Below are 27,660 nucleotides of genomic sequence, written 5' to 3'. Positions count from 1 at the left end.
AACCCGTGTCGAAGCCAGTAAATTCATAACGAATTCTTTAAAAACAACAGATTTTGTGACACCAATCCCTTTGGACACCTTCCCTTGACAAAAATAATGTCATCTTTAATCTTTAATTAACGAGACCAGGTAACAAACAGACAATAAAAGGAAAAATTGCGCAATGAAATGTTTTTTTTTTTCATTTTGGAAAACAATTGTTTTCAAAGTCATGAAAGCCATTATTTGTCTTCTAATATCAGAACGACGGCTCATCTACTTTTCCAGGAAAAGCCAATCCAACCGGGTATTTGTACAGTAAATAAAATACGACTATAAAGACAAAGTAAAAAAGATAATTAAAGACAAAATTAAAAAATTCAATTAAATTCTTCGAGAAAGTATTGTGGAAGCGGTAAAGAACCACAATCAATATCTGTAAGGATTTAAATATTATCAATTTTGCGTTATTTTGAACGCAAAAAATGTGATATATGAAGTGACAATAACGTGATAATTTGACAAAATTAGAAAACATTAAAAATGGTCAAATACCTAAAAATTAAAAGAAAAGTATGAAATCTAGCAGTATCAAAGCCAGAACACCATAACTTAAGGCGTAAAACCGCAATAAAGACAGCAGAAAGAATTCAGCAGAAAGAAGGGGCACTCTATGATTGCTGACACTAAGCTACAAAATGACCAAAGTAAGAGAAAAATGGAGGCAAAGTTCAATAAGCCGATTTCTATTTAAAAATCAAATATTTTAAAAGTCAAAACAACCATGAGCTTTCAAGCAATCAACTAGATAAATTAATTTCGCGGTAATTAGGAAGCTAAGAGGACCTATCACTAGTGAGCTTTGATTTGAAATGTTCTGTTATTTAATTAATAAAAAAAAGATCGAATTTTTTTTTAATAAAAAACCGACTGATGACAATCCGAATTATTTTTGGATCGTAACGGTCCAAGATTGATACAGAACTAGTCCTGCTAATGTTGATTTTCCATTAGGAATATTTAATTTTTGGAATGTCATTGATATAGATATTTTGTTTGTTAGAAAATCAAAAGCAAATGCTGCGTTTTTGATAATCAACCAAAAAAGTTAGCAAAAAACGGCAAAGTTTTATTTACAGAGCACTCTCAACGGACGGCAGTTGAAGTGGAATTAGCCCCTTTTTCAGTCTACAAAAATTTGTGTTAGTGGTGTTTGGGTGTGCACTTCCTGCAAATTTAATCAGAGTGGACTAAAGAAACCTATTTCATGCTACTTTTGATGAAAAAGTCTGAATTTTGTGAAATTTTTAGCCGAAATTTGTGACAAAACAATTTAATGAAAAAAACCGACAATGTATTTTGTCTATAACCGTAAAATGAACAACATTTTCATGAAAAATTTTATTAAATTTTATCAAAATTGGCGAAATTTTGTCAAAAAATCCGAAAAAAGGTGAATTCACTCTATTTTCTCGTAACTTTTGTCAAGGACACTGTGACTTCTCGTTAACAAAGCCCGACATTTCACAACAATTATTGTCAAAACCTGACGGAAGTAGTCGACTTCTCAAAAACCTTTTATAGCAACAAACAAGCGAAACAAAACGAATCAAATTTAATTTTACTTTAATAATACACAATCAAAATAGTCCTAAGCATCCCCCCAATCCCAGCACCATTCATTAACATTTTTGGCACCCAACAAAACAGCTTCGAAACCACACCTAAAGCTAAGTATTGTTTTCAAAAAAACATACATTCTCCAATGAGCTAAGCCGATGTGCACCATGATTTTTTCAATGTTTCAGAATATCCAAATATCAGAAATTAGACTTGTTCAAAAACAATCATACTATGGTGGGGTAACTACACAAAAAGACACAAAAGACACAAAAGACAAAGATAAAGATTGCAACATTCAGAATTTTATCGATATTTAATTTCGCTTATTGCTTTTCGGTTCTTCTGGGGTTTTACCCACCCCGAGGACCCCCTTCTGGTTGGTCGCTTCCCCAACCCCCCACTTGCTTTTCGGTTCTTCTGGGGTTTTACCCACCCCGAGGACCCCCTTCTGGTTGGTCGCTTCCCCAACCCCCCCACTTGCTTTTCGGTTCTTCTGGGGTTTTACCCACCCCGAGGACCCCCTTCTGGTTGGTCGTTTCCCCAACCCCCCACTTGCCTTTCGGTTCTTCTGGGGTTTTACCCATCCCGAGGACCCCCTTTTGGTTGGTCGCTTCCCCAACCCCCCACTTGGTTTTTGGTTCTTCTGGGGTTTTACCCACCCCGAGGACCCCCTTTTGGTTGGTCGTTTCCCCAACCCCCCAATTGCTTTTCGGTTCTTTTGGGGTTTTACCCGCCCCGAACACACCCTTCTGGTTGGTCGTCTCCCCAACCCCTCGCCTTCTTTCCGGTCTTTTTTGGGGTTTTTACCCGCCCCAAGGACCCCTTCTGGTCGGCCGTATTGATAAATTCCGACTTTCGGTAAGTATTGGTAGATTCCGGTTTTTAGTAGGTATTGGTAGGCTTCGGTATTTGGTAGGTATTGGTTTTGGTAGGTATTGGTAATTCCGGCCTTTGGTAGGCACTGGTAGGCTCCGGTAGTTGGTAGGTATTTGTTTTAGTAGGTACTGGTAGGTTACGGTTTTTGGTAGGTATTGGTAGGTTCCGGTTTTCGGTAGGTATTGGTATTTGGTAGGTATTGGTTGGTTCTAACACTCGTAGGGCATTGATATCGATAGGTTTCAGTAGGTTCTGGCGGCAAAAACTACTACTGTTACCACCAAACATTCCTGATTTTACTCGGTTTGTCTGAACTACTCTGACTTCTCATTAATGGTTGAGACGCGGTCAACCTCAAACAATACAGTGCCCAAAATGAGTACCAGTTCATCCGATTCCCCAGATGAACAATGTTAACTCAACAATCCATTGGTACCTCAATAGCAACCAAGTCAAATGAACAGAAGCGTTTGGAAACCTCTAAACTTATGATCGAAAATGACATCAAACTACATACTGACTACCTGATCGCTGCTATAGAGTCCTCAGAAGATATCGAAACTTTAGAGGAAACAGTTAATGAAATTAGGGAAATGCAGCAGAAGCTTGAACCAGTTGTAATTGACCTAATCAGTGGCTTGGAGCCTGATGAACAAGATATTATGTCCAGAGAACACAGTCGTTTGAAGATAGAAATAAAACAGACTCTGACAATATTCCGAAAACACGTTAAAGAGACAAAGAGGCCTCTCCAGCAAACCTCATCTGGTGGATTATCCTTGAACTCCAATGAGAACATAGAAACGCATGACAACACCTTGTCACATTTACAACAACGCCGGACTCCTTTTGTCTTTGACGACACTCTTTCGACTGATCACACCACTCAAAGCAATACGTCAGCGCCCGCTGCGAGTTCGCGTTTTGTCAGTTATGTTTATACTGCACCCGGTGGTACAACTCTACCTGTCAACAACACCTCATACACCTCAAATTGTAAGATGTCAGCTGCACCCTGCAGTGCATCTCAGCAATCGTTCTCAACTTTTCCTTGCGGACTTCTCTCAACTGATAGCAACTCACTTGGACAAAATAACTCTTTTCCATTAACACAGCCAAGCTTCAGTAATATTGCTAACACATCAGTTACGCAGATGCCATTTGCTCCTATACACAGTGCCTCAATGTCTACTTGCTTTCAAAAATCCGTACCCAAGTTACATGCGGACCATTTTGATGGTGATCCAGTAAGCTGGATGAAATGGTACAGCATTTGTCAAGCTACTATTGACAGAGCACCAATGACATCTTCTGAAAAAATGATTCACCTACAATCACTATTAACAGGTGAGGCGAAAGCCCTCGTCGACGGCTATGGTTGCAACGGTGACTTATACGCTTCAGCACTTCATCGCCTTCAAGAACACTTTGGGAATCCAAAGCGAATTGTAAACGCTTTCCTTGCGAAACTGAATAGATTCAAATCACCCAATTTATCCCATCCAGAGAGCTACACTTCTCTTCTTTTCTTTTGACAATGGTGGATACCTTTCAGCAATTAGGATTCGTTCACGACCTTCATTCAACTACCAACCTAAATGTGGCGCTAGCAAAATTGCCCAATCCCGTACGTCTTGAGTGGAACAAATTTGTGTTAGAAAAGGACTTCCAGCAACCATCTCTAAAGATACTTTCTGACTGGCTTCTGAACTACTCCAAAGCGTGTCGAGATTTAAACTCTAGCCTCCAAACTTTTCACTCGAGCCACGCAAAATTGTCCTGGAAAATTTCTCCGAGTGTAAAAAACTACACATCAGCTACAAGTGGATGGAAAATTAATCAATATAAACAGTCAAAGAGCAGTTCTAGCAGGAACTTGACAGTTGAAGGCAGGCAACCCCCTGTGATACTTTGCCAAAGCAATGAAAGTTGCCAGTTTCTATACAAATGTACCCACTTCCAAGCTCTCCCAGCAAGCATTCGCAGAGAGCACATAAGAAAACTTAGATTATGTTTCAACTGTTTTGGAAACCATCACGTAGAAAAGTGCACTTCAAAAACGTTTGCCGTAGCCACAATTGCGGTATGAAACACCACACTCTATTGCACGATAGCTTCGCTATTAAGTCAGGTTCAAAAAAGTCTAATGTGAAAACTTTAAATTTACAAGGAACAGGACAGGTAGCCGTTGTTCCTGTACAACTCAAAAATGGTGATGAAGTTTTGGATACTTATGCTTATTTGGACAATGGTAGCTGCCAAAGCTTGTTGCTGAGGTCAACTGCAACAAATCTGAATTTAAACATGAATACCATTGGAAAAATTCCAATTAGTGGCTAACATACGACTAAAGAAATTGATTGTGCACCTGTAAAACTTCAAATTAGACCCTTACAAGGGGAACAGTCATTCGAACAAATAGACGTCGTCGCCGTTCCGGATCTCAATATGTCACCCGTTGATACAAAGAAACTGAATCGCCTCTGTGATTCCTTTGAACACCTCAACCATATCTGTTTCCCAGACATAGGGGACAATAATGTTTCCATCATTCTCGGAATTGACAATCTAGATCTGATACACTACAAACAAATAGTTAAAGGACCCACGAATGCACCGTGGAGAGTTGAAACCCAACTTGGTTGGACATGCGCTGGAAAAACTGACTTAATCCCAGATGATTGCAATCCAGTTCAATTCACTCAGCTAAACAGCCATCCTAATATGGACAACAGTATGTTCAAGTTGGTCTCCGATTGGATGAAAATTGAAAACTTAGGCATAGCTTCATCCAAGAAAGCAATGTCTAAAAATGACAAAAGAGCCCTTAGAAAATACCACTAAACTCGTCAATGGTCATTATGAAGTTGGACTTCTCTGGAAAGAGAACGCCAATCTCCCAAATAACAGATAGCTTGCGGAGAAACAACTTCATCAGCTCAACAATAAACTTTCAAATAATCCAGAATTAAAGCAAAAATACGAGGAAACGCTAGAGAAAGACTTGCAGAACGGCTATGTCACAAAAATTAATCAAATTAAAGAACAACCAGATGAAAAGACTTCGTTCCTTCCTCATCACGCCGTGACTAATGAGAACAAACCTGGAAAGGTACGCCGTGTCGCTAATGCATCAAGTGTGTTTCAAGGTCAGTCCTTAAATTCTAATCTTCTGAAAGGTGTAGACTTGCTGAGCAATCTTACCGGTGTAATTTTGAGATTCCGAGAGAACAAATTAGCGCTTTCCGCTGATATTGAACAAATGTTCATGCAGGTTAAGGTAGCTCCCGAAGACAGAAAATTCCTACGCTTCCTTTGGAACAATGATGGTCGTATTGAAACTTACGAGTACACCAGTAACAATTTTGGAGCCACAGACTCACCATGCATCGCCTCATATGCTTTGCGAAAAACGGCTCGTGACAACGAAGAACAGTTTCCAGATGCTCTCAAATAGGTAGAACGCAACATTTACATGGATGATCTCTACGTTTCCACAAATTCACTCGAAGATGCTGAAAAAATACTGCAAGGAATGAGAAAAGTTCTTTCTAAGGGAGGTTTCAACCTAACCAAATGGAATTCAAGCAGTCCTGAGTTTCTAAATTCAATAGACCCAAAATAAGGTTACATCCAGACAACGCTCTCCCTCAGTACCAAACGTAACTCAAAGAGTATTACTCAAGTTGGTGGCGTCTTTGTTTGATCCCCTTGGGTTCATAGCGCCTCTAACAATTCGTCTACGAAAAGTTTTACAAGCCGCCTGGAACCATGGTCCAAAATGGGACAAACCCCTTTTACTCGATAACATTCAGGATTTCAGTAGTTTAAGGGAAGAAATTCCGGCATTTAAGGACATCGAAATTCCTAGGAATTATTTCCTAGATAAAACTATTAGCTCAATTGAGCTTCATACCTTTACTGACGCTTCGGAATACGCTCTATCTGCCGTCTCGTACATGCGAATTGAGTACTCGGATCGATCGATCTCCGTTAAATTTGTTATGGGCAAGGCTCGTGTAGCCCCAATAAAAAGGATGACTATCCCCAATCTGGAATTGCAAGCCGCTGTATATGGAGCCCAACTAGCCCAGTTTATAAAAGAAGAACAAGATATAGAGTATTCAGATTGTGTTTTTTGGTCTGACAGCACTACAGTCCTGTACTGGCTGAGAACACCTGAAATGCGCCATAGAATATTTGTTGCAAATCGAATAGCCAAAATTCTAGATGTCTCCTCCGCTTTCGATTGGAAGTACGTTTCATCCAAAGCTAACCCTGCAGATGACGGAACTCGAGGATATAGCGTTGAGCAAATGACATCAAAATCTCGATGGATTTCAGGACCGCCATTTTTGAGTCAAAAAAGATCTGAGTGGCCAAAACAGGAAATTTTGCATGCTCAACAAGTAAAGGTTGTTTCGTTTTCTTCAGTAAACTCAACTGTATCAAACATTGTCGACGCGACAAAATTTAGCAGTTGGAACAAAATAATACGTGTGATAGCAGTCTGTATTCTTTTTGCGGACAAATGTAGGAAACGCAACGCAGAAATGAAGTTAGCACATTACATTAGAGCTTATCTGCACGTTATGCACAATATTCAAGAACAAGATTTTCAATCAGAATACATGTTGTTGAAAAAAAGACCTGAGGTCTCTGGTACTAGCAGATTGAAAGCACTATCACCTTTCCTAGACGAGAATAACCTAATAAGAGCACGTGGTCGCTTGACAAAAGCAAGTCTTTTGATGACCGCTCGTCATCCCATAATACTTGACGGTAACAATGCTGCAGTTAAACTGCTGATACAACGCACACACGAAGTTAACTGTCATTGTGGTCCCGAGCAGACTAGAAACACTCTCATGGAATACTATTGGATACTTCGCTGTAGAGCAGTTGTTAAATAGACTATACGCCACTGTTTGCCATGTCGTAGAGTGCTGCAAGATGTTAGCACCCCCCAGATGGCTGATTTACCCGAGGACAGATTACCCAAGAAAAATCAGTTTGTCTTTGAAACAACTGGTCTCGATTTCATAGGACCCTTTCCTGTTAAAAACAATGGCAGGTTATCTAGCCGATATATTTTGCTCTTCACCTGTCTTGTTGTTAGAGCAGTACATCTTGAAGTTTCGAATGATCTCACAACAGAGTCTACAATCAACTGCATCAGGCGTTTTGTTAGCCGCAGAGGAAAACCCAACAAATTCGTCTCAGATTGTGGCAAGTCTTTTGTTGGTTCAAACAACGCTCTGCAATCTAGCATCGCAGAACTGAAAGAATCAAAATTATTAGCAGCTAAGCTACATCTAATGAATGTGGAGATAGATTGGAAATTTAATCCCCCAGCTGCCCCCCATTTCGGTGGAATTTGGGAGAGATTGGTACAAATTTTTAAACTATCACTTTACAAGGTCATTGGTTCGAGAACTTTAACTGACAAAATTCTCAATACAGTTGCTTGCGAAATAGAGGCAAGCATGAACTCCAGGCCTCTCACAAATGTTCCATATGATATAAACGACCCCTTACCACTGACGCCAAATCATTTTCTCCTAGGTCGTTCATCCGTTAACTTGTCTCCTTGCGTCTTCATTGGTAAAGAGAAGAATCTTTCAAAAAGTTGGCGTTCATCACAACAAAATGCAACTCACTTTTGGAATCGTTTCCTACGGGAGTATTTACCAACTCAACAAGTACGTTGTAAATGGCATAAGACGTCGAAAAATTTACAAGTTGACGACTTGGTATGGATTCTAGAAGATTTCACCCCTCGTGGCCTCTGGCCTTTGGCTAGAGTTATTCAAGTTTTCCCTGGCACAGATGGGATTGTCCGATCAGTTAAGTTGAAGACGTCTTTCGGAGAACGCATTAGACCCGTTGTGAAACTGAGCAAAGTTTTCGCAGAATGAAACCCAAATTTCGGCATAAACAAACAGTCTCTTTAAAGATAGGAAATTTAGGGACAACAGTTTGCCCTCCTAAAGAAAAGGTGGCTGCTCAAACTTTCATGGCTTCTGATCAACACGTTACACCCTCTTACGTTCTGGATTGTCATTTTTAAACCAGCAGATCGATTCATCACATATTTATGTTCCATTGATCATCCCTTATCACCAGCCCATTTCAACTTGTTATTGGTTTTATTTTCTCGCAAGGTCTAAGGCCCACCCCTCTTACTTTCTTTTGACACTGGAGGTATTTTTGGTTAGTATTTCCGATTATTGATTTCGTTGGCTCGTTTTTACGAACCACCAGCTTTAATTTGTACCCTTATATTTCATTAAAGTCAATTTTTATTTTACTTCTTGTTTCAACTTTACGGATGATTCAACACGCTGCAATCCGACAGTTTTATTCTTTCTTTGCAATCCTGCAAATGGGGCCGGCGATGTCAAGGACACTGTGACTTCTCGTTAACAAAGCCCGGCATTTCACAACAATTATTGTCAAAACCTGACGGAAGTAGTCGACTTCTCAAAAACCTTTTATAGCAACAAAAAAGCGAAACAAAACGAATCAAATTTAATTTTACTTTAATAATACACAATCAAAATAGTCCTAAGCATCTCCCCAATCCCAACACCATTCATTAACAACTTTAAACCTCAATATCTCCCTGTCAAAAACGAAAATCAAAAAAATCTTTTTAATTCCATATTCTACGGTGGACAAGCTTTCTAATGATACCAGTCTTAACTCTCTACGATGAATATATCGATCGGCCAAAATTGACTGAACAAAAAAAACCCAGTTGAGTATATAGTCCCCCCCTCAACAGGGGTCGAAACAATAATTTCTTATACGCAAAGCCGTCAGCATCTTTTGCTCATTAGTTACATATTTTTTCTAATCAAGAAAAAAATGAAGACCAGGCAAATATTTTTGTAGCCTTAGCCTATTTATACAGACCTCGTTTAACGAACACATCATAACATTTTTTTTTCAATTTAAAGCATTCAAAACTAATATGCTGAATGGTACCGATTGGAATTTTTCCAGTTCCTTTCTAATCTTCTCCAAATTGTCAGCAGTGTCGTCCAGAATACCAGTGACGGTCTTCACTGGGTCAGCGTATATATCCTTGAGTTTCTCCAGTTTAGCCACAGACATCTTGAACTGTTCCTGGAGACCTGCCAGAGGGGACATATAGAGCTCTATCACTTGGAGTGACTGGTTGTAGGCCAATTCTGAATGACAGGCCATTGAGCGACCCACCTGGAATTTATTCGAAAATTGTTCGATCTATTCTGTATTGGCCCTCAGTGTCATTTATGGCGTATAGATTACTTGACTCTGATGAAGTCAATGGAGAACATCTGGTATTAATTGAAAACCTTGTGATAGTTCGAGATGTTAGTCAGAAATCCGACACCATTTTCACATAGCCAAGTAACTTTGCTTGAAACAGGCGCGTGCAAGTTTTAAAATCTGGGGCTGTATACAATATTTATTTGATTCCATTCTCTAACCTGTTCCATATTTGTGAGAATAGCCTGCACGTGGTGACTGAAGATGAAGGAAAACGCCAATGACATAATGACAGTCTGACCTCTCGTCGCACACAAACTGGGCAACATGATAGCATACACCGCCCTAGTCTTTCTCGAAATCAGCAACAAACAAAACGACAGTAAGGAGAAACTTCCAGCAACATAGGCAGCTTCATACGCTGACAGTTTGCCCCCTACGTAGAGAGATCCCAATATGACTCCACCAGTGAGGGATGACATGAGGAAGGCGAATGTCATTTTGAGACATAAATGATCTCGACCTCCTGAACTGCTGAGGTGCTGAGCGTGGAGCTGAAACATGACGTCATCATTTTGCAAACAGTTTTATATATTTCTTAAAACAGGTACACTCAAATCTATAACACTAGGGTTAAGTTTTATCACTTATAACAGATATGAATTTCTTAATAATATGTCCCAAATTTTTCCATATTTTTATTTAAAATATTAAACTTCAATCCAAAATTTATAGATCAAAATCAAACTGAATAATAACGAAATCGAAGGCAACAGATAGTTTAGCAAAATTGACGATAAGAAAAATACTTCTGATCAGAATCAGCAAACGAATCAATTGTCTCATAATATACACACAATAATACAACTGAACAAAGCAAAACTTTTCAGAAGTAGAATTTTCTGTCAACGGCAGAAGATACATCTAATTACATATATTTATTACATATATTTATCAGTATTACATATATATTTATTAGAATATTAGTATGAAAATCCTTACCGATATGTTCTCTTTGCTGAGTGTTTTGGACAGTGTGCGAGACAGTGATGAAATTGATCCAGTCTTCGAGTTCTGAGGCGCGAGAGGAGGGTGATTGTTCTTCTGTCAACACATTATTCCAATTGGTCATGGGAATAGTTATTGTTCACATAACTTTAGATTTAGACAGATTTCTAACTCTAAGCCAATGAGGAGAGCATACTCAAATTATCATTTGAACAATATACACGGTAAAATCTTAAATAGAAAGAAATCTGGAAAACAAAAAAAAAACTGTTGTCATCTCAGTTTATATCCTGTCCTTCTTTGTTATTTTGCCGCTCCAACTTTTCAGTGTCAATTAAACTTTTCATCATGTTTTCATTCTTTTGTAGTGTGCCTCCGACTGGCTCCCAGCTGAATCCCAGCTTGCTCCCAGTTCGGGGAGTGAATATTAGCAGACATTCTATAATGATTTTGGGGAACTACATGTCTGCGCCGTGGAGCAGCTGTAATAACTTCCGGAAGTTCAATATCTTCTTGATATTCGCTTCGGAATTTCGATTTTGACAGATCAGAAAATCTAAGGCTTATCAGCCACACTTACAGAACCCTTCGTGTCAGTGATAAAAAGGTCTCTGGAGAATCCATCGTCATTTGTGTAGAGGGAAGGAGCAGTAGGTGGACTGGTGTTCAATTGATTGGACTGCTCTGTAATGATACTGCTTGCGTCATCAGGTGAGTCAACTGCACTCGAGGACACCTCACTTGTTGAGTTCTTGGGTAGAGACAAACTGCGCTGGAAAAGCAGCATAAAATGGAAAACTAAAAGGATTGACGTGTTAATCAAGAAAAAATCAATAACGTTTTTGACATACTAAGAGGAAGTTCGATTAAAAGAAACCGCTAAGAAAATAAACTGATGTTCCAATTCTTCCAAATTATGACAGAAAAAAATGAAGATAATCATTTAGCCCTCAAACTTTTTTCTTTAATGGCGGTCTGTGAAACATGGTCCATTTGAAATCAATCTGAATAAAATGCAGTTAAGGCCTCTATTTGATTGTCAATTTGTTTTATGAATAAATATTACTGTATTGTCAAAAAGGGTAACAATCTGAATCCAATTGATATGCAAAGGACACATGCTCCTGGGGGGGGGTATTTTGAATAAAAAAGTGTAGCACATTTAATTAAGATTCCGTTATATAATTTTGTGAAAAGAACAGAAACCAGATGTGTACTAGATGTTGAAAAAACTAAAAACGTGATGAATTGTTACTAGAGAACTGATTTGAAGGTGTACGTAGCTTTTTGATACCATTGTGTGTCAAAGCATACTCGCGAAGTCTAGATATAGAAAAATGCGAAAATGAAACAGGAGAAGTCGGAAGGGCGTTAAAAAGTTTGATCTAATGAAATTGCCCAAACATTTGAGCTCTAAAGATGAACCACATACAAAACATTTTGTTAACTGCCAAGCTGATAACACCTCTGATACCAATTATAACGAATGCTTAACAATACTGTTAAATGATGCCTATTTAATAATAAAAAAGTCAATGAAGAAGCTAAAATTTCAGAAGCTGTATAAATTTTCACCTGTTTTTACCACAAAACGGAGTTAATCAGTTTTTGAACAGAGAGTACTTCAGATCCCATATGTACAGAACGACAGAATTTATATTTAAGATCCAAGAATGTGGTTTTACGAGAAAAACTATTTTATGGGCAAAAAGTTGTGGAAAAAGTTGAGAAAAATTTCAAAAACCATATATTTTTTTAATTAAAGTAATCAGCTAAGCACAGTTGTCTTATGTGTAGATTCGAAGCTATACCTTTGCATTACAGCCGCCAATGAATAAATTGTTCAAAAAAGTTGTATTTTTTCCTATGTCTTATACCAATATTGAGGAGTAACTAACACCAGCTGATGGATTCGAAGATAATAGAACAACAATAACCTGAAAAAAAATTTGACAGAAAATTGTCAGATAGTTGCCACCCATTTAATTCTATCCTACGTGTCTATAACTCAGCCGATAAAATAAAAAAAGTCATCTTAGCGTTACAATTATTAGATTTCTCTAAATATTTGATAGTTTGAACTCATTTGAAAAAATTGAAAATTCAGAGATTGAAAAAAATGAAAATTCAAAATGTTGAAATTCAGAAAGTTGTTAAAGCGTATACTTTTTTAATTCCATGAAACGCCATCGAGAGTTTCAAAGGCGGCATTTCCAATTTAGCCATTCTAAATTATAGTTTTAATTGAAACCTGTTCTCAGCATATATTTTTCTGAACGAAAATTTTCCCCTCATGATTTTCACAAACAGTTTACAGCTCAACCAAAATAAGGCAAATGAACGAAGATTCTGGCGTTTTTTGATCTGAGCCTTCCTTGGTTTTGCAAAATAAGTTCTTCTTACAAAACATTTTTAGAACTGCAGGCTTAACATATACAAAACTGTTTGTTGTTAAATTCAATAAGGTTCATTGATCTCAATAAGTACATATATAAAACTCAATAAAACACAATCTGAACTGATGAATGCTCCGAAAAAACCTGTTTTTCACGATCAAAATTAGCTTACTTTTAAGGCATATCACGCAATCAGCTACAAAACGTTTTGACTTCATGACGATGCTTTTAAACATAACCGAGTATCATCGGGTGAATTGCGCTCAATAGAATGGCGAGCGCACTGGGTTACGGGTCTAATGATTTGCAGAGGGTGGGGACGCAGGTTGAACTAGAGCGTGTGATTTATCTGTACATTATTTTACAGCCAATTACCATTGAACGTTTGTTCAGCTATTCACGCCAGACTCCTGTCTGGCGATCATTCTTTCGAATTTCAATATTCTTGATTAGATGCGCTATTTAACTTTTAAAACAGCTCTCGTATCAATACTTCAATATCTGAGCGTCACTCGATAAGTTAATCCTCTTCTTCGAATGAATGTTAGATTCGCATCTCAAATCCATCAAGTACAGCATAAAAATTTCCCCTTACCAGACTGTTTTTGAGGAAGGAAAGTCAAAAGAATCAGACGAAAAATCCGTCAAGCGACGTGCCGCAGAAAAAGTCCACAGGACTAATATAATCGTTACAAATTTCGTTTGAGAGCAATTAAAAAATAATGTTATGATAAAAAGAAAAGTGTTAATCTGGCAAAGTCAACAAAATAATTATTTTTTCCTGATTTTCGACTTCAAACGATATTTAGTTACAATAGATATTTCGTGAAATTTGACGTTTTGGATTTCGGTCATTTCTCGTTGCATTATCCAATAATTAAAAGTCGCACTTTTGTCTCAGACCAGTTTTCTTTGAGTTAGTCAAATATTGTAAACAATTCATTTAATATGTGGAGTTTATTTTCAAAAGAAAATGGCGGTTCTATTGATAGTTGCCCAAAATATAAACTCAAAGTCCTCCCATCTCAAATTCCAAAAATTTTTCACACAGCAGCTTTTTTCTTTCTCGTTACTCGTGATCGGAATGAAGAGCAAATTCCAGAGTTTTCATGATGTGAACAGTAGAACTAGTTAACTTTATGAATTGCGATTTGAAACAATGTATCTAGCTCAATTCATTTCACAGTTGAGGTGCCTTGAACTCTGATGCCTCCACTTCAAATATCTAAGAGCGAAGTTTATTTTTGATAGTATGTTGAGCGCAACCGATGTTTTGACACGCGTTCTGAATGCATTTGATTCTCTTCAAAAGATTAGAATATTTTTCTGTCGAAATAGTGAATAAAAAGAGTGCCACGAAATCTTGCAACTTTGATCAAAGACTTTTCCAAAAATTTCCAAAATTTGATTCGCAACAATCCAAAAGAACGGTTGAAGTTTGGCGAGACTTTGATTAATACTCATATATCCAAATAGACACATGCATTAATTTTTTAACGAAAACATTTTCAAATAAGTGATAGAATTTGGTATAGTATAATCATTGAAAGAAAATTTTCATCATGAACAATAATTATCCTTCTCGTTCTCAGCAAAAAATACGAACATGCTTTTGCATAGAAACAACTATAGAATGGTGCCTAACTAGTGATATTTTGAGCTATTAATATGTGCTAGTAAATTTGGATTTAATACATACTGGTTGATAATACCACTAAATCCATGCCTTAAGTATTCAATAGTTGAACTCTGTCGTGCCTCGTTCTCGTAATCGAGTACTAAACTTGAATAATTCTTGAAAAACAAGTACATAAAATTCAACAATAGATATTTCGTGAAAATTGACGTTTTGGATTCCGGTCATTTCCCGTTGCATTATCCAATAAATAAAAGTCGCACTTTTGTCTCAGACCCGTTTTCTTTGAGTTAGTCAAATATTGTAAACAATTCATTTAATATGTGGAGTTTATTTTCAAAAGAAAATGGCGGTTCTATTGATAGTTGCCCAAAATATAAACTCAAAGTCCTCCCATCTCAAATTCCAAAACTTTTTCACACAGCAGCTTTTTTTCTTTCTCGTTACTCGTGATCGGAATGAAGAGCAAATTCCAGGGTTTTCATGATGTGAACAGTAGAACCAGTTAACTTTATGAATTGCGATTTGAAACAATGTATCTAGCTTAATTCATTTCACAGTTGAGGTGCCTTGAACTCTGATGCCTCCACTTCAAACTTCTAAGAGCGAAGTTTATTTTTGATAGTATGTTGAGCGCAACCGATGTTTTGACACGCGTTCTGAATGCATTTGATTCTCTTCAAAAGATTAGAATATTTTTCTGTCGAAATAGTGAATAAAAAGAGTGCCACGAAATCTTGCAACTTTGATCAAAGACTTTTCCAAAAATTTCCAAAATTTGATTCGCAACAATCCAAAAGAAGGGTTCAAGTTTGGCGAGACTTTGATTAATACTCATATATCGAAATAGACACATGCATTAATTTTTTAACGAAAACATTTTCAAATAAGTGATAGAATTTGGTAAAGTATAATCATTGAAAGAAAATTTTCATCATGAACAATAATTACCCTTCTCGTTCCCTGCAAAAAATACGAACATGCTTTTGCATAGAAACAACTAAAGAATGGTGCCTAACTGGTGATATTTTGAGCTATTAATATGTGCTAGTAACTTTGGATTTAATACATACTGGTTGATAATACCAATAAATCCATGCCTTAAAAATTCAATAGTTGAACTCTGTCGTGCCTCGTTCTCGTATCGAGTACTAAACTTGAATACTTCTTGAAAAACAAGTATATAAAATTCAACAATAGAAATTTCGTGAAATTTGACGTTTTGGATTCCGGTCATTTCCCGTTGCATTATCCAATAATTAAAAGTCGCACTTTTGTCTCAGACCAGTTTTCTTTGAGTTAGTCAAATATTGTAAACAATTCATTTAATATGTGCAGTTTGTTTTCAAAAGAAAGTGGCGGTTCTATTGATAGTTGCCCAAAATATAAACTCAAAGTCCTACCATCTCAAATTCCAAAAATTTTTCACACAGCAGCTTTTTTTCTTTCTCGTTACTCGTGACCGGAATGAAGAGCAAATTCCAGAGTTTTCATGATGTGAACAGTAGAACTAGTTAACTTTATGAATTGCGATTTGAAACAATGTATCTAGCTCAATTCATTTCACAGTTGAGGTGCCTTGAACTCTGATGCCTCCACTTCAAACTTCTAAGAGCGAAGTTTATTTTTGATAGTATGTTGAGTGCAACCGATGTTTTGATACGCGTTCTGAATGCATTTGATTCTCTTCAAAAGATTAGAATATTTTCCTGTCGAAATAGTGAATAAAAAGAGTGCCACGAAATCTTGCAACTTTGATCAAAGAATTTTCCAAAAATTTCCAAAATTTGATTCGCAACAATCCAAAAGAACGGTTGAAGTTTGGCGAGACTTTGATTAATACTCATATATCCAAATAGACACATGCATTAATTTTTTAACGAAAACATTTTCAAATAAGTGATAGAATTTGGTATAGTATAATCATTGAAAGAAAATTTTCATCATGAACAATAATTATCCTTCTCGTTCTCAGCAAAAAATACGAACATGCTTTTGCATAGAAACAACTATAGAATGGTGCCTAACTAGTGATATTTTGAGCTATTAATATGTGCTAGTAAATTTGGATTTAATACATACTGGTTGATAATACCACTAAATCCATGCCTTAAGTATTCAATAGTTGAACTCTGTCGTGCCTCGTTCTCGTAATCGAGTACTAAACTTGAATAATTCTTGAAAAACGTACATAAAATTCAACAAACGCATCCCAACGTACGAGACGATAACATAACGTATGATAACACACAAAGTCCTAAGAACCTCTACACGAGAAAAAACCGCATGTTTTTTACTGCACTACACGAACAGAAGGACGTCCGCCAAAAGTATCTTTGATCTTTAATTGAAGGTCGAAAAGAGGTCACAAACAATCTGTGAAAAGAGGTCAAAAAACTATAGAACAATCTGTGCAAACGCACTTGTTATTTCCTCTCACTTGTACGTATTTGCATTGGCAACATCCTCCGGCCCCAAAAGTAATGATTCTAGGACCGGCATAAGATTAATTACGAGGAGGGATAGGGTGCCGGTTGGTGTTTGCACTTCGGCAGATCGCGCGATGCTACCGTTACCGTAACGCAGGCTCCAAACTCTAGCGAGTGGATAGTGGCCCCTTGGGCTGTCGTCGTCGACTATCCAGAATAAGTCGCCAGTTTTCAGCACTCCGGTTAGTTGAGTTCTCTATTTGGAGCGGCGGTTCAACGCAGGGATGTACTCTTTTAGCCAACGCTTCCAAATCTCATTCGCGTAGGCATGCGTTCTAGCACACCTCTTGCGATGGTTAAAGTCACCGACCGGGGCTAGTGAAGGCAAGCAGGAACTGCAATTTCCAAGGAGGAAGTGGTTTGGCTTCAAGGCGTCGAAGTCGTTAGCTTCGGAACTAATGGGCGTCAGCGGGCGGTTTTTCAGTGTCTGTTCCACTAAACAGAAAGTTGTCTGAAGTACTTCATCAGTAAGTCGGCGGTTGTCGAGTATGGCGTACAACGTTTGCTTGAAACTACGCACAAGCCTTTCTCAGACGCCTCCGTGATGCGACGCTGCAGGTGGATTAAATTTCCATTTGATTCCCTTCTGTGCGAGTTTTGAAGCTATCAATTTTGCATCCCAATTGAACAGACATGCCATTAGTTCTTTGTCTGCACCAACAAAGTTCGTCCCATTGTCTGACCAGATGACTGATGGCATTCCACGACGTGCGAAGAATCTCTCGGTACCCATTATACAGGTGTTTGAATCCATCGAGTGCGCTATCTCGACATGTACGGCGGGAGTCGTGAGACACGTGAAAAAGAAGCCACATCTTTTCTCGGATGAGCGACGTATCCTTACGAAAAAGGTTCAAAGTAATCTAGACCTAAGTTGGTGAAAGGCGGACTCTGGAACCCAAGAGATTCAGCTGGAAGATCAGCCATCATCGGCTGGACGGGTGTTGCATTTCTTTTTTGGCAAAGAACGCAACTGAAGCGAATAGAACGGAATGTTGAACAAAGTTTCAGGACAGCGAATCTTCGTTAGATAAGTGCACGGAGATACTCGACACCTTCATAGTGATGCTTCAGATGCTTGTGGCGTAGGAGCAACACCACTAATGGATAGCGTCCATCAAGTTTCATTGGATACTTCAACTCGAAGTCAATTTCGGCGAAACGCTTAATGCGACCAGTTGACCGTAATAGGCCACCAGGTCCAATGAACGGCGAGTAAACGGTATTACGGCTTTTTCTGTTGATTTGCTTTTCTTGAGCAAGCTGTTGCCGCTCAATGGGGAACGATTCAGACTGAATAAGTAACTTCAGTTTTTGTTCTGCAGCGTTAAGTTCTTCCGGATCAACTATTTCCTTACCAGAAGACCGATAGGCGAGATGAAGAGGAAGTAATCGCATGCAATACGCAAGTATCCTAAGCAGTTTAGAATACGAACTGAACTTACGGAACGGGAGGTTAAAGTCCTTTTTGAAAACGTCGGTTATCAAAGTTGAAGTCTCCTCTGAAGAGGATGCTTCAGTTGAGTGACTCTTCAATTTGATGTTTTTGACATCGGAACTCGGCTTGAACGGGAAATTGGACGTTCGAAGAAACTGGGGACCATGCAACCAACTGCTTTTTTGCAGCGCTTCAGAAGACATTCCTCTGGTACCTGCGTTGGCTGGATTAGTATGAGATGCAACATGACGCCATTGACAGACACTTGTCTCTTCAAGAATCTCCGAGACGCCGTTTGTGACAAATATTGGTTGCTTATCTAGAGATTTCAGCCATTGGAGGACAATAGTGCTATGTGTCCACATAAACGTTTTTTGAACAGGTACGTTAAGTGCTTTGCATATTTCTCGCAATCGGGCTGCGAGCAAAGCTGCCTCCTGTAGTTCAAGCTTCGGCACGGTGAGTGTCTTCATTGGGGCGACACGTGCTTTTCTAATCATGAATGCAAAATCGGTTCGTTTACTTCCAGTTGGTAGACTGACAAGTGCACAAAAGAACGCAACTGCGCTAAAAACTTCTTGAGAACTATCTCCGAATACGAGCACTTCGAGGTGTTCAAAAGGACAGGAAAAATAGCAGCAAGGTATGGTTAACAAAGCCAGCGTTGGTAACTCAGCACTCCAATAGGAGAATCGATCAATCATCTCATTTGGGAGTTTTTATCCCAGCTTTGACCATGTAAACGCCAGATATATTTCAGAAGTCTTGCTGTGACGGTAAAAGGAGCAACTAAGCCGATGGGATTGAATACCTTGTCTACTAAACTCAGAAACAACCTTTGTGTGACTGCTTTACTGCTATCACCTCGACCTACTACTAGATTGTCTTTGGTATGATCCAATTTTAATCCCAAGATATGAGAGGATGACTCTTCCATTGATGCACTAATGACTTTTGGAACAGACTCAACTGATTGATCTTCAAGCTCTTCTAGTAAACCTGGCACGTTGCTAAAGAACTTAGTTAGTTTGAAACCACCCTTACAAAGTAATTTGACCAAGTCTCGTGACCGCTTGAGCGCCTCATCAGGAGATTCCATTGAGTCCAGGTAATCATCTATTTAGAATTTCTCATGAACTGCCTTCGCTGCGTCTGGATACTCGTTTTGATAATCTCGCGCTGTTCGCTGCAACGCGTAATTTGCGCAAGTCGGTGATTCTTTTGCACCGAAGATGTGTCGAGTGTACTGATACACCTCAACGGTCTTTGAGGGGTCCTCTCGCCACAGAAAACGGAGAGCTGGTTGAACAGATGGCAACACACCTACCTGCAGGAACATTTCATCAATGTCGGCGGATACAACTAAATGATGCTGACGGAATCTGATCAGCGTGTGAATCAACTCTGCAGAAGATCTGGACCAGTTAGCAGGACTTTGTTCAAGGAAACTCCTTGAAACTCGAAGGCACCATTGAGAACCCGCCGTACCTTACCAGGTTGGTTTGGGTTCATGACCGGATGATGCGGCAAATACCATTCCCTGTCGGGTTGATGCTCAGTTTCCTCACGGTTTTGCACTTTAACATCATACTTTTTACTCAAATCTTCTCGTATTGTTTGTGCGTAGCGTTCGCGTAAGTCGGAATCTTTACTAAGTCTCTTCTCTAAGGACTTCAGCTGGACCAATGCAGAGAAATAATTGTTGGGAAGTTTGACTTCATTGGAAGACCACAACATACCCACGAAGTAACGACCTTTCTCGTGTACGGTAGACTGATCGAGGATTTTGACGGCTGGCCGGTCGGACGTTGAGCGCGGATCCACTTGCTTATTAGCCCCGTATGATTTCATACCACGACTTGATTTAAGTCGCCAACTCAGAGTCATGTTCAACTACTGCTTTGAAACATGTCGAGATTAGACCGGACGCTGACGGCATTGGACCACTTAGTACCCATCCTAAAAGTAAACGAACAGCAACGGGTGAGGATTTCGAGTCGGCTTCGAAATACTCGATCGGGCGGATGGCGTGGAACGCGTCTTGACCAGATTTCATCTCTACGTTGGCATAGTCATAACTCTTTGGAGGTAACACACTTAAATGCGGATATTTATCTTGCAGGGCTACAGTATCAATTTTGTTAGACCCAACGCGGAAGTTTTCTTTCTTGTACGGCAATAACTCAAACGGAGAACAGGTATTCTATTCTCACCAATTGGGGTCCCTTTCACCTGAACACCTTCAGTGCTGATTGTCTCTTGCGTATTGATACCGTTCACTGTCAAACTGAACGGTGTTCCTCTCAAATGAAGACATTTTGCGAGTTCACTGGAAATCCAGGAGTGACTGCATGCTCTATCGCAGAGAACAAGTGCTCTTGCGCACTTCTGTGACTGTCCGTCTCGATCAACTTCGAGGACCTGCAGAAAACCCCTGACATCAGTGATCGATGTGAGTCCTGATGTACTGCTTGTTCCTTGATTGTTTGCATTGCCCTCAGCTGTTGTTGACGTTTTTGTTGAGTTGACTTTTGGTTACGATGCATCAGAAGATTTGTTCCGGTCGCTTGCTGCGCAAATCCGCTCAGCACCATGCAGTAAGATGTTATGGGTACTGTGAAAGCCTTCGCGATTACATTTGCGCTAACTCGGTCACGTACGGAACGAATGCTTACCATTAAAGAACGAAAAGCAGAGTAGGTTCTCTGTTGCTATTTTAGCACGCTGAGTTGGAGTTTTTTCCTTGAAAATCTGACATCGCCATGTTGTTGTTTACAAAGCACACAAGGTGGGTGATTATTCTTTGAGCTTTGAGACTGCCTACTAACACTAGATGACTTCGAGTTGGACGCGAATACTTTCGAAGAGACTTTAGTCTTTACTGCACAACTGCTGTTAGTGTCTTCCGGGTTGCTCCTAAAAGAAGTGTTTTTCATGCGATCATGACTCGCGGCTCTTTCTTTCAACCAGTCGTTGAAGTCCAACATTGTTGGGCGAATCAAGTCTCTTTTCACAGTGTGCAATGACCATGATTCCTTTAAAATTGGTGGCAATTTCTGAACTGCCTGATTCAAGAGTGATGAACTCTAAAAATCTGCATCATACGACAAGACTTTGGGTTGCTTGAACTTTTGCTCAAGCGTTTTCAATGCATCTCTGTACATTTTTTCACAATAAGCGAATTCTGTAACGGCATCTTTGGCTTTACCTACTACGAGAGTTTTCAAATACGTCAACTTGATGGCATCACTTAGCGCCTGCGAACCAATGGCGCTCTTAATTTGGCCGTACCATTCATGCCACTGCAAGGAATTACCATTAAACTTAGCTAGGTTCAAATCAAGTAGGAGGTCGTTCTTGTTGAGAGTAAAAAAGTTCAGCTAGGTTTTTAGTTGTAATCGTACTCGGTGCTTGAAGCATTGCGGGGTTAACCATTGGAGGCGGAAACGGGTAAAATGGGAGTGTCGGCATCGGGTAGCCGGGGCGTAAGCGGGAAAAAGTACCTGCGCAGATACACTCGTGCTCGAGATCGGATTTTGGTAGTATGTTGTACCGCCAACTGTGGCGGCCGAGACCGGTACACTTCTGTTCACATTTACGGATGAGCTTTGAGACAAACTTGGGTGACAATTTACGGTAGCGGTGGACGGGTTTCCACTGGCCAGCTTCCATGAGGCTAAGTTTGGGACGTAATGATTGAAGGGTAATGATGCTTGAGGACGGTTTCGGGATGTGATATCACCAGTAGGTATATTGGAAGAAAAATTCTGCGTTAAATTATTTGCGGATTGCGCAGCCTTTTGACTCGGATGAGGAGTGTAAACTGGTGTTGTTATACTCCGAAAGGGTGCTGTGTTCAACAAACCGGCAGTTGAGGGTACAGTTACTGTGCTACTATCGACGACATTGTTCACTTGTGGCGCGAAAAAGGTCTGTGAATAGGCCAATAAACTTCGATAGTATGCGGCTTCTTGCTCTGCATGTGTGTTCCAAGCATGCGTTGATGTGTTACTCAAGGGATATAACAGATGATTTGATATTGTGTTCAAGTTTTTTGGAAATTCAACATTAAGCGATCGATCGCTGTCAGGCGCTCGATCAAGTTCGCCAGCATGTGAACTCTTTCTCGGTTCGTTCGATCGAGGGAACAGGGCGAAGCTTTTCCATTTTCTATACCAGTTTTGTTAACTTCAAAGGAAGGTTGCTGAATAAGAGGCAATAATTGACTATCACGGTCAGCATCCTGGGCTGGATCTGATGACGGTTCCTGATTTCGTTTGGTGCTCTTAGATTCTGAACGGAAATGGTTTGAATTGTCTTATCTGGAGAAGTGAGCGTGTTTTCATTGTCAGCAGACTCAAGCCATTCATTTACTAGGTCGTCATTCTTTATTGAAAGATAGCTATCACGTCTTGATTCTTTGTCGGCCTTACTCTCGCTAAACAACGATTCACTATACATGAGATCAATTTCTTGCATTTTTGCTTCAATGAGTCGTTCACGGTTTTCTTCCTGTATTTTCTCAAGATCATTTTCGCGTTTCTTAGCGAAGAGTTCCATGTGATGTTTTCTTTCGGCTAATTCTCGCTCCCTTAGAGTTATCTCAATTTCGTATTCTCATACAACAATTCGTGCTGCTTTGTTCTCCTCTTCTATTTGCTCGCGTCGGAGTTTAGCCAAAAGTAGTTTTTTCTACACAGTGTGAAATCATTCGATGTTGTTTTGCATGCGGAAGATTTTTTGGAATCGTGAGACAACTTGCTAGAACTGTCGGTATCTAGGACTCAGTATGTATTTTCGAGCGTTTTTCATGTATTCATCATGTCTTTTATTAACAGCTTCTAGTCATTCATCAACTTCTGCTTTATTTTTCTCAGCCTGCTCGGTTTTCGCGGCGAGTGCTAGTAATTGATCATTTTTCGAGATAGCACTCACCAAGAGATCTTTGCACCTAGAAAAATGGAGCTGGAAACGCACGGCTGGCGGGACGTAACTGAGCGCTGCGGACGGCTGAGTCTCACAACACTCTTGAGTCTCGAAGCCCTGTAGTTAGAACCGAGGACACAATAACTCAAAAACTTTTGAGACCCTGAAAACGCGGGACGGCGAGCGAAACATGCAACGTGCGAAACGATGAAGAAGCCGAGCGACTTAAGTGCGACTGGCGGAAACTCAAAGGCGGGAAAAGAAACGAAAGCAAACTCTGGATGGGCTGACGAGCGAAGCGAGCGACTAAACGCACGGGAGACGCGCAACGAAAACGAGACACGGCGGAACGACGAGGTATCACAACCAACTAGTTTAATAACCCCTGTGAACTAAACTGAGGTCACAAAACCCGAAAGAAGTAAACCTAGTTAGAAAACAACGCGGCTGCGGCTTCAGCGGTGAGTTTCTTGTTCTTTTTTGCTCTACGGCGTCGCTTATTGAGCTTACTATGGCACGTTTTCTTTAGCAAGCAACGAACTGATTTCTGATGCGTTAATACCAATGAAAGTGACTTTAATTCAAGATGATGTTTCTGATGCAATTGAGAGTAATCTTTAATCAAATTCTGATCCTTTTGCTTGAGCTTCGATACTAAATCAGTGATCACATGAAGATTCAATTTGCTTGTTTACTTAAGAAAATCAAAGATGTTCGGTTCGTCGTTACGCGGACAATAAACAAATGCTTTCAAACGGTCTTGATAATGTTCTAATACGGTAGCAAATTCCGGCAACGCAAGTTCGCGGTAGTTATTTGTTCTATGCGATGTTAACGAATTGTTTATGGCGTCGTGCCAGATGATTATATCACTTTTGTGCCGGAACACGCTATCCAACTGATATTGTACCGTTTTTCTATAGCTAACAGCGAAAGGATTCCAACTTAATCCGGGAAGTGAAAATACAGTTCTTGTATACCGATTTTGGTAGACTTTTTGGTAGACTATTGATGGCGTAGAAAAACGAACTAGCACCCAAAATGTATACCATAGGCTCACATCAACGTGTACTTACCCTCAGGGAACAAAAAATTACGAACTTTTCTTGTATTTTGATGTTTGAGATTTTTTCTCAAAAATCGGTAAAATCGACAACTTTCAAAAATGTGATCAAAATCCAAACTTTTGGTTGAATACCTGTATTATACTGTTACGCCAACTATACTGAACAAAAATTTACCAGTTTCTCAAAAATTTGACCAAATTTTTTAGTTTTCAAATTTTCTACCCATAAATCGCAAAAAAATTCAATTAATTTATCGAATTTTTTTGAAAGCTGGCTTTTCAAGTTCCCAACCCCTCAGACACATTTGGCTAATATCAAATTAATGCTCAGATATGAGTTTCAAAATTTTCGACAAAAATCAGTTTTTTGTCAATTTTCGAGTCTATTTTGACGCTACAGCATCAATTTCGGGCGCATTCCAGTTTTTTCAATTAAAAAGTTTTGATCTTACAGTTTTCTGACGTTTCGCACTCAAAATCCTTTGTAAATGCACTTTTGGGTTTCAGGAATCCTCGCTCAATGAGCTTCGTTCATCAGTTTCACTCCTGGCATTGGTGACCAAAAGCACACTTCTCTCTCTGTGGAGTCCGGAAATCGAATGTGAAATGATTCTGGTTCGTAACCACTGTCGGTGGACTAAAATTTTGTGCCTCGTTCTCGTATCAAGTAATAAACTTGAAAATTTCTTGAAAAAAAGTACATAAATTTTAAGACTCAATTTCGAAGGTTTTTACTATGTATCGGAACATGAACAAACTGACGAAGAAATTTTCATGATCTATTTACGTATTGAAACATGTTCAACAAACGTATCTCGAGGCGTACAAGACGATAACATAACATATGATAACACACAAAGTCCATAAGAGTCTCTAAACGAGAGAAAACTGCATTTTTTTACTGCATTAGACCTCACGACCAGAAGGACGTCCGCCAAACGTATCTATGATCTCTAGTTGAAGGTGGAAAAGAGGTTAAAAACCTATTAAATTTAAACTAAAAACCATAAAATTTATTGGGGGCAAAAAGTTCTGACTTTGACGGGATTCGAACCCACAACCTCTGGGGCACCGGTCAGAGTTCTTAACCACTCGGCGATATAGGCTATAGAACAATCTGTTATTTCCTCTCGCTTGTACTCATTTGCATTGGCATCAAACTCAAACTTCAACAACCACTTAGCAGAGACATTTGGATCTTAATTCAAATTTGTTAAAAGTTTGGTAATTGTAAAAAAACAGCTGACAGATTGCCAGAAAATATCCGCAATAGCTTCGTAAATCTGAAGTCACAAAAAAACAGTAAAAAAAAACAGACCAAAAAAATTCGTCTTCCATTGAAGGCTGGTATGGTACATTTTGATTAAAAATCTGTATAATTTTTTGCTGTCTACTAGCTGCGCTCAAATAGCCTTCAATTAGAGTTGCCCACACCCATTTGACCTCATCTTTTTGAAGTAAAGTTAAAAAAGTCAATTTCAGGGTGAGGAAGTCATTTTCGAGTGAAGTAAGTCAAGTGTAACCAAAAATTTTGTCACGCGAATGAACAAGAAAACTCGCTCCACTAGGAACGAAAAATGACGCCACACACGCACTTCAGTTGAAATTGCATGAATGAATGAACAAAAAGCAGATTTGAAGTGGTTGTGACGTCATATGGTCGTAACAAAAATCACGACGACGAAAAAAAACATAGCAGGACAAGTCCTGACGTACAATTCAAAGAATTTTCATTGACTAAACAGAAAACTAGACCTAGAACGGACTATGAATGAATTGAGAAAACCATTTGGAAAAAAATTCGACCCAAAGATCGAAAAAACAGTAAAAATCAAAGAAAAATTGCCGCATGTGAACAAAAAACCATTAGAGAGAAAGCAAATTTCACGCCGCAAAACCACTTGCTTTTTCGCTCCACTTCCTGTTTCGGCGTGACCAAAATCACAACTCCAATTTGACCTCAAAAATCATGAAAATGTGTGAACAGATCTCAAAAAAAAAAGACAGCGCCCCAATACAATTCAAATTCTTTGAATTGTAAAAAACCAAGAGAAGGCCAATAATAGCCCCAGCTATCGCTGTGCGGCTATTAAAAATTCTCTGATTATCAAACCGACCAATAAACATGTGACGCATGTTAACGCTCGCGCGACTATTATAGCCACACTCGTCAAGCAATCACCGCGAGCACACGAATTGCGAGCCATTCCTCAAGATCAGAGACTCAATTAGGTTGCCAAAGCCCTCGATTTTAACTGGAGAAATTTGCAGTGTGATATCAAGCTATCTTAACAGGTTAATTATCAAGGGAACTTATGTTGAGGCTGATTTTATCCTAATTCTTAAGTACAAGGTAGAGCTTGAGATAATTCACATCTCCCATTTTGAGCGTGTACAAATTAATTGATCCTACCTGATACTTCTTATTATACCTCCCACTGTTACTTCTAGTTGGTTGTGGCTGAGGTGTGTAAGTTCTATTAAGGGTTCTGTCTGTCCTCACAGCAGGCCCCGTGACGTCAGAATCAGAGTCAGTTGAGTAATCGGTGAACGAAATCACACCCTCTTCCGCTTTCAGTTTCGCCACCGGTCCCGCGGGTGCTACTGTACCCTGGGGTAAATTATGAACCATGGCCACGTGGTCCATAGGAAAGGTTCCAGTTTTCCCGTCCACACTAACAGTTCCAACATTCTCATTAACTGTCACCTCTGATAAAGTCTGTCCAATGCTTAAACTTATTTCCGAATCATTTGAAGCTTCAAAATTTTTAACAACTCTGTACATTTTCAAAATTTCCCAAAAACAGCTCGAATAGCTGAAATTTGATCAAATTTGAACGCAAATCAATGAAATTTCCTATGTTTGATCGGTTGTTTACAACAGTTTAAACTTTACTTGTTTACGATATAAGTTATTTGAAGTATTCAGCATCACGAGTTATATTAAGCAAACATTGTGACGATCG

At 39.2% G+C, this 27,660-nt stretch overlaps 1 protein-coding gene across 3 annotated transcripts in view; it reads right to left on the bottom strand.

The window, feature by feature from the left end:
• Positions 1–27,622, bottom strand: part of LOC142337645 (DC-STAMP domain-containing protein 2-like) — a 64,839-nt gene extending 37,217 nt beyond the window's left edge. For 2 of the 3 annotated variants that reach the window (XM_075387031.1, XM_075387032.1), the window contains exons 1-5: positions 27,108–27,622; positions 11,324–11,515; positions 10,738–10,839; positions 9,957–10,289; positions 9,469–9,702 (exon numbers count right to left, since the gene is read on the bottom strand). In XM_075387031.1, the coding sequence (XP_075243146.1) occupies positions 9,469–9,702; positions 9,957–10,289; positions 10,738–10,839; positions 11,324–11,515; positions 27,108–27,479 (1,233 nt within the window). In that variant the 5' untranslated portion in view covers positions 27,480–27,622. The remainder of the gene's footprint in view (positions 1–9,468; positions 9,703–9,956; positions 10,290–10,737; positions 10,840–11,323; positions 11,516–27,107) is intronic. The other variant, XM_075387030.1, reaches the window with a different exon arrangement.
• Between the last annotated feature and the right edge of the window lie 38 nt (positions 27,623–27,660).

This window comes from Convolutriloba macropyga, chromosome 4 (genome assembly GCF_964194025.1).
Source record: "Convolutriloba macropyga chromosome 4, txConMacr16.3, whole genome shotgun sequence".
NCBI lineage: Eukaryota > Metazoa > Xenacoelomorpha > Acoela > Convolutidae > Convolutriloba > Convolutriloba macropyga.
The sequence above is the reverse complement of the archived record's forward strand: the minus strand, read 5'-3'. Positions and strand labels throughout refer to the sequence as shown.